This window comes from Haliotis asinina, chromosome 7 (genome assembly GCF_037392515.1).
Source record: "Haliotis asinina isolate JCU_RB_2024 chromosome 7, JCU_Hal_asi_v2, whole genome shotgun sequence".
Classification (NCBI taxonomy): Eukaryota; Metazoa; Mollusca; class Gastropoda; order Lepetellida; family Haliotidae; genus Haliotis; species Haliotis asinina.
In genome coordinates this window covers 26660105-26672578 of record NC_090286.1, presented here as the reverse complement: position 1 = coordinate 26672578, position 12474 = coordinate 26660105, and the positions used below count along the sequence as shown (strand labels likewise).

General features: G+C 41.9%; 1 protein-coding gene across 1 annotated transcript; it reads right to left on the bottom strand.

The window, feature by feature from the left end:
• Nucleotides 1–2724: 2724 nt before the first annotated feature.
• On the bottom strand, nt 2725–10580 carry LOC137291385 (putative per-hexamer repeat protein 5). Its single transcript, XM_067822707.1, has 6 exons — nt 10540–10580; nt 8659–9167; nt 7855–7943; nt 5431–5573; nt 4434–4569; nt 2725–3321 (listed from the first exon to the last, which is right to left on the bottom strand). Exons 2-6 carry the CDS (start codon nt 9158–9160, stop codon nt 3178–3180), a joined length of 1014 nt encoding a protein of 337 aa, XP_067678808.1. The 5' UTR covers nt 9161–9167; nt 10540–10580; the 3' UTR covers nt 2725–3177.
• Between the last annotated feature and the right edge of the window lie 1894 nt (nt 10581–12474).

Genomic DNA, 12474 nt, shown 5'->3' with positions numbered 1-12474 from the left:
AGAAATGCTTGGTGGCACTCAAGTTCGTCATCGTGTGTGTGTATTTTGTCTCATGTCATCTGAAAGTTAAAAAATGTTCTAAAGTTTTGTGTGTTCAGTATGTGTTCTTGGCTGGGTGTGCTATGTCTAAAACAAACAGTCTATGTGCAGTTGATTTTGTTTTGTTTTTGTTTGTATTTTCTTCCTCTTGTAAGAGGGCTACATTGAAACTAATAGAAGAGCGCTTAGCCAACCAGAGAACGACAATTATGTATGAGGTAAGATACTTTGTCATATATGCTAACTTCCCTCAGGAAATGTACGATCAGGTGCCCGCTCACACGGAATAAAAAATCTTTCATGTTTCTCGCAACATAATGGGAGTTTCTTGTAGTCAACACAGGCAAGTAAAATATGCTTGATGGTGAACATGTCATTGCAGGAGATACACATGGAAGGAACCATCACCCTCCGTTTTCAGCAGATAGTAATGAGTAAAACGGCGGTGGCCAATACGACATCGTTGTAAAACTACTTCATCACATCTTGATTGACACCCAAGTAGGTATAAACCAATTGTTGGTTTCAGTTCATAATGTGTATTTCTTCCTACTTGGGTGTCCCACTTTTTTGCATAAGATCATGAATATAACTTTTGATAGTGGGTTTGAATACGCTGTATGGGATCAGTAGTGGAGATAAGGGCTTGTCGACGTGACCCGGCAGCAAGCAGAGGACGATGCCACAGTGGCCAGTAGAAACATCGTTGCAAAGTTCTAAAATGCCCAAGATGGTAGGGTGGCTTGAAGTAACATTTTGAAGTGCTTGAAGGCTAGTTGTAAAGGTTTTCCAGACCTCTATGCTTTACTGTAAGACCGCTGAGTGAGTTGTCACTTGATTGTGGAAAAGTGTCACCCCCAATTGTCCCACCTTTTGGTCTTGGGTCCTCAAAAAAAATTAATGATTGAGTAGGTTTAATATTACGCCAGTTTAACATTACTTCAACATTGTCACGGTGGAGGACTCACAAAATGGACTTCACACATAAACAACGTGTGGAATTGAACCCTGGCGTTTGGTCTATAGGGCGAAAGCTATAACCGCTAGGCTATCCCACCTTCTCTGAAGATAATGAAGGCAACAGGTGGAATTTATATGCACTATCTTAGGTGAAATGTTTTCACCATATTCATGGGTAAATGGTGGTAAACAAATTGTTCTCAATTGATGGTGAAAACCTGATGTTTCGCTTGCAAATTTTTGATGTCATCCCTTTATCTTACAGTGAATGAGTTTAGTTTTACGCCACAGTCAGCAATGTTCCGGCTATACGACGGCGGTTTGTAAATAATCGAGTCTGGAATGGACAATCCAGAGATCAACAACATAAACATCAATCTACGCAATCGGGATACGATGGTATGTGTCAACCAAGTCAGCGAACCTGACCACGCGGTCCCGCTAGTCGCCTCGTGCGACAAGTATGGGTTGCTGAAGATCTTCATGGGAATTTTGATTGAAACAATATCAAGACTAACGTGTAAGACTCAATGCCTATAAATACATGCAAGTCGGAAAATCACCAGGGAAGATGTAACTCTTTGACTGCATGGACTGTCGGCTATGTCACTGATGCGTCAAATTTAGAAATGTCATCCACGTGTCAGTCCTAAAGCCTTTGAAAGCTTTAATGGGGCATTTCATGTTGTCACAATGATCAAACAGTAGTGTAACATTCATGTGTAACATATGTTAAAATTTAGATTGCATTCTCTCAGTACAAAATTTAGAATTTGGATGAATAACGCCAGAGATTCGAACACGCACTCTCGAAGTCTTATCGCCATCAAACAAAGCCAAAGCTGTGACCCACTCAACCACCACAGCTTCCATAAGAGTAACCATCTGCTGAGTACGTGCAATTCCATGTGTAACATATGTTACATTTCACATTTCTACACAGCGTGATGTATTTGTAGTGTAATGTCCCGCGCAATCTAGACAGACAGAGCATGTCCGTATGTACTTGAAATGAAAAATGTGAAATGTAAATGCAAAATGCTGGAGCTGCAAGAATAATGCTCGACAAAAACAGACTTGGAGCCATTTCATTTGTCGGAGATATGCCGGTTCCTGTGGCGTCTTGTTATATTCCCGTCTTCGTGGTCTCATGTTTAACTTTGTTCCCGTCTTTCTTGACTCCTGTTTATTTTAGTTCACGTCTCTGCGGTACCCTGTTTATTTCAGTTGACGTCACCGAGGTCTCCTGTTCATTTTAGTTCACGTCTCCGTGGTCTCCTGTTTATTTTATGTCACGTCACTGAGGCCTCATGTTTATTTTAGTTCATGTCTCTCTGGTCTGCTCTTTATTTTATTTTAGTTAACATCTCTGTGTTTTCCTGTTTATCTTAGTTACAGTCTCTGTCACCGTTTGTTAGTTCACGCCACTATGGTATGTTTCATTTAGTTCATGTCTCTCTGGTCTACTGATATGCCATGTACAATGTCGTGCCTTATCCTTCAGGGTAGATATGTGTTGGTCAGAAAAAAATTTAACATTGCATATGGACCTGTGGTATAACGTGAAATAAATATTTTCGACTGGATCTTAACAACATATGTTACTTTTAACTCTTTGATCAAGGCTTAGAAGTGATAGGGTCAAATAAGTGGCAGACTGACACATAAAATATGCAAAATAGAAATACAATATGAAAAAACAAAAAATACAATGGCTATCATAAATTACGTTCTTCCGCATTTAATAGTTCTTTTCTGGAGCACATAATACAATGGAAAAAAACCCACAATGAAGCCTGCATTGAAAAGTCATGAAGCACGAGAACAAGACTCTCTTTACATGTGATTTACATGATATCTGTTTCCAGAACGTTGCGAAAGTTTCCTCCGCCGTTGAAAGGCATACATGGAAGAAGTATCCAATAATGTTTATTAACTAATTGCGGAAAAGGATGTGCGTTTTATCTAGGTACTTTCTTGTATATATGATCCACCTTCTTCTAATATGATGAACGTGACCTTTGAAAATATGGTTCGAACAAAACAAACACACACAAAAAACAAAACTTGGAAATTGTTAATAGAACTGTATTACGTCTGTGTGTTGTTTTATACGGAAATGACGTAGGTCACTGTTGCTAGCAAGTGATTACATATCCATTGTCTCAATGCCGTCTTTTATTGTGCGTTACTGTTGAATCGGCCTAATGTGCAACATGCTTGTGCAGTCCCGGTGCAACGATAGGTTTGTGACGTCACCGAACCCAGCCCTAACCAGATCGCATTTGTGGACGAAGAATCTGGTTGCACACCGGTACACAGCTGAAAAAGATAAAAAAAAACCCAAATTAACAAAACGATCGAGCCATTCAGGGAACCTTGTCCTTTCATCATTGGTGAAAGACGCTGAACCTGACATATTTAAAATCGTGTTGGAAAAATTCCCAAGCAATGAGAGAATTACATCACATTCCGTATTTAGATTTGCAGTTCTGCTCATGGGTCATAACGGTTAGGCAAAGTAGACAGAGATTCGAGAATGACGTTTAGCCGTAGGCTATGAATACATCCGTCATGAAAGACAGAGCACATTAATCTCACAATAACAAATCAGTTTAAAGGGAGGGTTGACTGACCGAAAGGTGCTGCTCAATATTCATCAGACAAAATATATTCATGAGGGCAAGATCAGGTACGGGATTAACGATTCATAATGATGAGTGGAAACATGAGACCAAGATCAGGTCAGGCCCGAACCATGTAAAAAACAGAGTTTGGTAGAGTGCCGCGCCCTCGGAAGTCAGCTGCCCCGGTGGTACGAGCCTACCGTGTCTGTTGGTGAAGTTGTATTTCACGCCCTCACGAAAGACAGATTGAGACAGAGTATAAACTTGCGTTTATCTTTGAATGTATGTGTGCCAGTACATGAATGGTATGTGGTTAGTTATGAGTCACGGTCGTCCTATCCCTCGCTCTTTGACTTAACAATGGACCGCGCAAGTTGAGCGCCAGAGCTACCATCTCATCAGACAATGTGGAACGACCATAATGAGTAGGTAACTCCGGTATGGTTTACTGAAGCTCAGTCGCCCGGCCAACAGGACATATGAGCGTCTTGAAAAGAAACTTTTCAGAATGGTTTAACATGAACAAATTATTATGTGCATAATTATTTTGTCAGGGAATAGACATTTTTCTTATTTTTGAGTGAACTGCATTGAACATCGTCATGGGTGGACAGATCAATTCAACGTCATGTTAAACTGCATTTCAGTTACCACGGATGACAAACAAATCCTTACAACCATGTTAATATCCTGGCGTGACTAAGGGAAGTAACTCTGTGGAGCAAATTGTATTTCTTCAAAGGACGCGTACCATTTTTATCCCGAATTGCTCGAAAAGGATTCAAGCATTTTCGGAAGCAAACTTACGGCAACAGAGATTCCAAAGCCATCTTGTAAGGCACGGAGGGGGAGATTTCGGAATGTTTTCGTCGGCACAGTTTGGCTAGGTTGAATGGTGAATGTTTCCAGCACACCATTGTCGGCGAACAGTGGGTTCACGTTCCTTCAAGCAAATAATTGATAATGTTTACATTTTACATGTCATAATGTGCGTTGAAGTCAAACAATTCACTCTATATTCTCTTTGGCAAAACTAAATTAGAATTAATGGCAAAACATATTTACTACATGGATAAGAGATCACGTCATATGCCTACGTCATGGAAACCAGAACATTAGGATGTGATACACCTAATATAAGGATAGAAATCTGAGGTATAATTATTCCTAACATAGACACCAAAACAGTTAATTGTAAGCCGTACCCATTGACATCCGGGTTAAAACTGATCTTCGGTAGCCCATATTTGTCTTAAGAAACGACTAACGGGATCGGGTGGTCAGACTCACCGACTTGGTTGACACATGTCATCGTATCCCAATTGCGTAGATCGATGCTGAAGTTGTTGATCACTAGATTGCCTGGTCCAGACGCGATTATTTACAGACCGCCACCATATAGCTGAAATATTGCTGCGTGCGGCGTAAAACTAAACTCACTTACAGAGAACAACGTGGTACCAAACACATAGCACATGAAAAGCCATTAACTTGCTGAAACTTTCGCACCCAACTATCTCCCTCCGTGTCAGCCTTCAGTTGTTTGTCATTATCGCAAATTAGCAACGTTACCATATTAGAGGCGGTTGGGTACCTGAGCATTCGTTAAAGCGTTCGCTCGTCACGTCGCAGACTCGAATTTACACATAGGTAAATGCGTGAGGCCCATTTCTGGTATCCTGTGCGGTGATATTGCTTGAATATTGCTAAAAGCGACATAACACCAAATTCACTCGTTCACTACAACTGTATTAGGCCAAGTCGCGGTAAGGCGACTTCGATCCGTCTTTACAGACACTGGTACCTTGTGAGGATATCCCCAAGGTTAGCAGGAGAGCACCCGCCCGTGTTAGATGATGCTCCGAATTGTGTCAGAACGATGTTGGCCGTTCCAGAAGCTCCCGCGCCAGTCGTCACATCCACAACCAGTTCGGCCTGGATGCCAAGCTAAAAAGCAAACAGCAGTTAGGACATAAAAAACACATTGCTTGTTTGTTTACTTTCTTCCGTGACCCGTGAAGGTCCCGGGGTAGAATATGAATTCAGCAACCCATGCTTGACATAAAAGGCGACTATTCTTGTCGTAAGACGCGACTAACGGGATCGGGTGGTCAGGCTCGCTGATTTGGTTGACACATCAACGGTTCCCAATTGCACAGATCGATGCTCATGTTGTTGGTCACTGGATGGTCTGGTCCAGACTCTTTGATTTACAGACCGCCGCCATATGGGTGGAATATTGCTGAGTGCGGCGTAAAACTAAACTCACTCACCCGTTTACTATCATGACACGTTTAGTTCGACTGCATGAAACTGCCCGCAGTGAAATGAGAGACGAACCATTTATACATTTAAGGAGGGATGAGGATGGTGGTGAAGTCGGGCGTCGAAATGCATCTTGATGATGGTATGGTATTTTTGAAAAATGGCTGTACCAGGTTATATACTAAGAAGAAAATCGCAGAGGATAACAGTATGAACCTTGGTCTCCAAATACATGTTCGCCTTATGAATGAATTAATGAATATATACGTTTAGAAAGACAGTAGTGGGATATTTCCAGTCTCTTGAACAAAAAACAACCAAACAAAAAACAACACAAAAAAAACCCCAAACAACAATAACACATCAACCAATGTCAGTGCAATATGCAAAGTATCTGTATTATGATCTCAGTATAATGCCATTACGTGGGTTTAGATTGCATTCAGTAGTGATACACATAATCTCTATTTTCTAGTTAACTGTTAACTTCCATTGTCTAGCCCCCATCTTTGTAGTCTTTTTGTTTTTGTTTAGTGACATGTGCATAGTTACACACTTCAAAACACAAGAAAGAAACGCATAGGTATTTTTTAGAATATTGGACTCATGTAGCTGCGGCAAAAACAATACAAATAAACTATTTCTTTATTGAACGTCATCTTTGTGTGATTAGAAACAGCTTCAGCGTCTAAACGCGACAATGTTAACTTCTCCCCTTAATTTAGATGCGTGTGAAGAAATATTCGCCAGAAGTTCACCCAGAAAACAGATAAAACACGTTTAAGTAAGCGCGATAGGATGCGATACTGTGTTTAATTTTGTCATTCGTTTTTTCCTGGCAAAGAGTTCCACGACTGAGTGCCGCAATCGAAACCTCGACAACGGTCACCTTGAAGCTGGGAGGGCGCAGTCTTCTGTTGTTCTGTCAACGTTCATCAGATCACCATATCTCGCCTTTCAGATCGTTTTCTGCAGGCTAATTCCGTCCAAGATCGCCCGAGAAAAGTCAATCCGCCCAAGCCCAGGACCCCTACATCCGGACTGCTCACTTGCGTCACCGTCTTGCCACAGCTCTGGAAACCCCACAATGCACCTCTGGCTTACGGAACATTTCCGACCAAAGTGTCAGGAATCGATTACGTGAAGTGGGGATTCGCCCAAGAAGGCCAGTTGTCTCCCCTGTTTTGAGAAACGTCCATCGGCGTAGTCGCCTACGATGGTGTCCGGAACAGGAACCTCAGGAAACTGAAGGAGAGTTCTGGTTCACGGTTTCTACTTTCCCGACAAAATGGAAGAAGGCACGTTTACAATCGGAGAAATGAATATTTCGCTTCTAATTGCATTCGACAGGTCCACCGATTTGGTGGAAAAAGTGTCATGGTGTAGGGTGCGATTTCGAACACACGAAGATCTTATTCAGTGGTGATTCAGTGGAATTTGACAGCAAATGGGTACATTAACAAAGACCTTGCACGTCACATGCTTCCTCTTTTGCCATCGCCTTCCCGATCACCAGACCTAAACCTGATAGAACACCTATGGAGTGAACGCGGAGATCGTGTACGTCAATGTCAAAACACGTCTCTGACACATCCGCAACTGGCAGTCGCATTGCAGGAAGAGTGGATTAAGTAAGGAAGTAAGGCTTCTCCTTAGGCAGACTCATGTACTATGTGCTGAGACGTGCAGAACAGTATTTGCAGTAGCCATACAAAGTACTGACTTTGACGCCATCCTGTGGACTGTTGTTGACTTGACGAATTCTATGGCTTTAGATATGTGAATTTTCACCTTGTTACCATTGAAATAACATGAAATAATTGATCTTAAACTAACTCAATAAATTCTCCCTGATTCATAGCATTCACTCAGTTGAAGAAAACATACACCGAAGCGTCGTGTTACTCGTAATAAAGAACGCAAATGCAAATTGGGGAAATTTCCAGCATCGGACAAAACTTACGAAAACATTAGTCAGTGATCTTCGCAGAGTAGCAGTGAATGTGACGCCTGTTCCAGCAGTGTCAACTGATGTGCACACAGCAGTGGTTGCTGAAACAAAGAAAAACAATCAAAAAGTACTGTTTAGTGATTCTGACAAGTGTTCACTTTTGACACTGTAGGCTCGTACACGAGAATGCTCTGCGACGTCCATTCCTCGTACTCTCTACTCCGGACAACTACCAAGGGCGTCAACAATCTGACTCTCTCTTAGAGTCCAAAAGGGGCACACTCAGCGTTATTTCAGTTCCATCACGTTGTGATATACGACAAAATGTTCTGGATGTCAACTTATACTTTATTGTTTTCACGACGTTTCTGGGTTATTCTTGCCCCTTCGTCAGGTGGATGCTAACTAGATAGATAGACAGATTTATGGATTTTACGTCGGCTTTTGGCCGGGCCAATGTCGTCGAAGGGGTAGGTAGGGGAAATAAATAGTACAGAGACTAAGGGGTTCAGCTGCCCATTGCCTGGGAAATCAGTTAGACGCATGGCTTCACCAGTCACCTGTTAATCCACCGTTACAGCATCATCCCACCCTTAGTATCTTATCCTAGCTTTTGCATATTGTTAGACTATTACCTCCCCCCACACACCTCTCCCAGCCCCCCCTCCACACACACACGCACACACACACACATACTAGATATAAACTAACCAGATATAGAAACATACATATGTTCGCTTATTTACAAATTGGAACACTCACAGAATATAGATGGTCCCTTTTGAAATATACACAAACGTTCCACAAAGTACGTACCTGCCTGAGCATTTCCACCAAGTCCACCTATACCACGGTTCAAGCCTGGGATCAAACCTGTTGTGAGTCCAGTGGTCACTCCTGGCGTGAGCCCTGGTGTGAGACCTGTCGTGAGACCTGTCGTGAGACCTGGTGTGAGACCTGGCGTTAGACCAGGGGTAAAACCTGGGGTAAAACCTGGGGTAAAACCTGGGGTGAAACCTTGAGGTAGGCCGATGCCCAACCCAGCTATTCCAGGAGCTCGAACCCCGCCAAATGCACGTGCTGATAACGAAGTTGATCCTTGGCGTCCCCAGCCTGTTCCAGATGGTGGAGAGTTTCCAGATCCAGATTGCCTGGAGTTATCTCCCCATCCAGCCCGTGCGTTATTGCCTCCCCAACCTGCAGGACCCGATCCTCCACTTGGACCAGCTTGGAAAGGATTTTGGAATTGTCCTGATGTCTGTTGCAAAGTGACCAAAAGCCCCAAAGAGACAACAAATGCCAGTTTAAACCCTGACATTTTTCACCTGCAAGAATCAGAGGATAAAGTGCAAACGTACAATTTTCTTGTATCGATTGAGATTGAGAAAGAAAATTTAGTTTTACGCCGCTTTCAGCAGTATTCTAGCTATGGCGGAGGTCTGTACGTAATCGAGTCCGGACCAGACAATCCAGTGATCGATCTACACAATCGGGATCAGTGAGCTTGGCCACCCGATCCCGTTAGTCGTCCCTTACGTCCATGGGTTTCTGAAGACCAATTCTAGCCCGGTTTATGAGGATCATTTAATGAAAATGGCCCATGTCATTTTCTTCAATCGATGGAGAATATACAATAACTGTGATCACATGAAACACGACAGCAAACACCTTTATGTTCACATCCCTCGCCACTGTTACACGGCAACAACTATATACTGACCAGCAAAAGAAACGCAAGTTTTGAAATATATAAAATCCCCTAAAAGTAAGCTGTTCAGTGTATTACGGTATCATGTGCATGTGTTTATGAAACAGGGACAACACCTAGTGATCTGACCCTGTCTCGTGGGTGGCGCTCAAACTCAAGAGACATACGTACTAAGCTAGGAATAAAATACTACGACTCAGATTTACAAAAGATAAAATATGCTACTCGAAAGCTGCTCGCTTGTCCCACCGACAGCCCTGGTCGATTTCTCAAACGGATTCAATGTGTGAAGCCCATTTGTGGTTTTCACTGCCGTGGTGGTGCTGGAATAGTGCTATAAGCGGTATAAAACCATACCCACTCATCCATTATTTCAAGTGAAACTCCGTATCCTGAGTACAGGCTTAAAGTGTCTTGTTCCTGTTGCATATAACAAAACCCAATAAGAAACTTGGGATCAGCTTCAGGACAAAGAAGAACACTTATGCAACAGTGATCTCCCACCTGAAAGTGAGGGTAACCAATGATGCCATTATTGAGCCAACAACGAGCCAGTGGGAATAGGTCTGCGAGTCAAGACTAGTCAAAATAAAGTGAAAGTTATAAAAGCTATGGAGACTATTCTCTCTTTCAACATTTGGTCCAGGCTTTATGTGTTTCATGGTTTACAGGACCGTTGACGATCTGGGATTGAATAGACTTTGGCAACCCATGCTTATCACAAGATTGTGTGGTCAGGCTAAAAGCGGCGTAAATCAATCCTCACTCATATTACAATAGCAATTAATCAGTCAAGTGAAAGAATCGATCTGTTGTGCCAGAGCAACCATAGAAATACGAAAACAATCAAGCTGACCTAACTTACGCTGAGTAAACTATATGCTCCCGAGTCATAAACTGTGTCAAGTAAAACATTGACATTTGAAAGCATACATAAATTAATTCCAGTCAAACGTCACGGTTATGTCCACAGAACAGAAAGAGCTTACCGTCCTCTGAGATGTCTTCCCGCAGTTGTAAGAGATGTCACGAACGTGGCATGATTTTTATGTAGCTTCGAGGGACGTCAAAAAAGCACATCACAGACATCAATCAAACTTTATAGATTTCACCGGAAGTGTACTGATACTTGTATATTACATATTTATTATAATTTACTTTGTACTGTTCACGTGAATGGATTTCCATGTATTTACATATCGTTTAATCTATCTGGTGTAAATATTGATGAACTGATTATATTCATGTATCCCATTACATCGTAATATCATATACTGAGTCAAAAAAGAAGCTTCACAAAATGTCATTTCTTTTTTGACTCAGTATATGCTAACTGTATTCATAATTTGTTATTCCTTAAGATTACACTACTGAGCTGTTAGGACATCTTTAATAATAACGTAATTAATTATTTTACATACTGTTTGTGTTGGAATTTCACATTCAGGTTGTGTTCTGGTGTGATGTGTGAGGTTTTTTCTGAGTTGATGTAAATATAACACTTTAATTCTGTATGATAAGGAACATAGACCTAGAGGAGAGTAGACTATGTTTTACGAAAACCGTTATTGTTTCGCTATCCCCTATTTGGGTATGAAACACACTATTGTGCTAGTCCCTTATGGAACACCCCAGAAGGTCCGGAGTAGAGCTAGTCTTCAGCAACCAGTGCTTGTCGTAATAGACTACTAACATGATAGGGTGGTCAGGCTTACTGACTTGGTTGACACGTGTCATCGTATCCCATTTGCTCATGGTATTGATCACTGGGTCGTATGGCCCAGACACGATTACTTACACACTGGTGCCATGTAGCTGGAATGTTGCTGAGTGTGTCGTTAAACAATAAACAAACAATGCTGGACACTGTGTAATATTTCCAACCCACTGGCATTGTGTTTGCAAGAGGGTATTTACAAACATTCCAGATTCGCATTGATACGTTCATTACTATTGTGTTTGCAGTGAATATTTACAAACATTCCAGATTCGCATTGATATGTTCATTACTATTGTGTTTGCAGTGAATATTTACAAACATTCCAGATTCGCATTGATATGTTCATTACTATTGTGTTTGCAGTGAATATTTACAAACATTCCAGATTCGCATTGATATGTTCATTGGTATTGTGCTTGCGGTGAATATTTTCAAACATTCCCGATTCGTCATAAGCAGTTGGACGGAGACTCGAGGGTCATGCAGTCTAAGTTGCACCTCCTTTCGGTTTCCAAGAGCTACGTCGTCGTGGATTCTGATGCCAGACTCGCTCTGATTATGTCAATTTTCAGGTCGCAGGTTTCATCGGTGGTGATCATCTTTCATCTGCTTTATATCGTTATTTCCTTAACAAGCTAACGCCATCAGCACACAGGTGTTGCTAGATTCTTGTTACAATGCATAGTACACCTTAAGTCGACTAGAGAATCTGCAGAAGTAAGTGAGCTATTTTCCAGTTATATTATAACAACGGATGCATTGTCCCCAGAAACAAAGAGGCCCACCCCCGCAGCAAGCTGACATGGTAAGGACGTCATCTATGGAATAAGGCCACCTCCTGCTGCAGTTAAAAAGTGAGGCAACATTTTAACACCTGGCGTTATATAAATCACACTAACTTAAACGTACCATGCTTGAATATTGTTTAAGGTCACGTCTTAGTTTGTTTAAGATGTTTGATGGGGTCATCTCTTTAATAATTCTTAAATCAGCTATCACTTGACCATCAATCAACCTATAGTTATCGTTTTTGACCGTGGGGAACGGTTGGCCTGGAGCACTGTTCCGGGTCCAAGCCGCTCCTAATCAATTAGAATGCGAGCAAGCCCCCGGTCAGTCGTGTAGGTGCCCGGATGTGAGAATAGCCCATGGCGGAACAAGATCGCGTTGCTTGCGTGACATGATTTGTGAACGGAACATCATT

Excerpts from the sequence above, each read along its gene's own strand:
- LOC137291385 (XM_067822707.1), bottom strand. The coding sequence starts at position 9,160 with ATGTCAGGGTTTAAACTGGCATTTGTTGTCTCTTTGGGGCTTTTGGTC. Across the intron at positions 7,944-8,658 it reads TGGTGGAAATGCTCAGGCAG|CAACCACTGCTGTGTGCACA; the intron begins GTACGTACTTTG and ends TCTTTGTTTCAG. Across the intron at positions 3,322-4,433 it reads GCTTTGGAATCTCTGTTGCC|CTGTGTACCGGTGTGCAACC; the intron begins GTAAGTTTGCTT and ends TATCTTTTTCAG.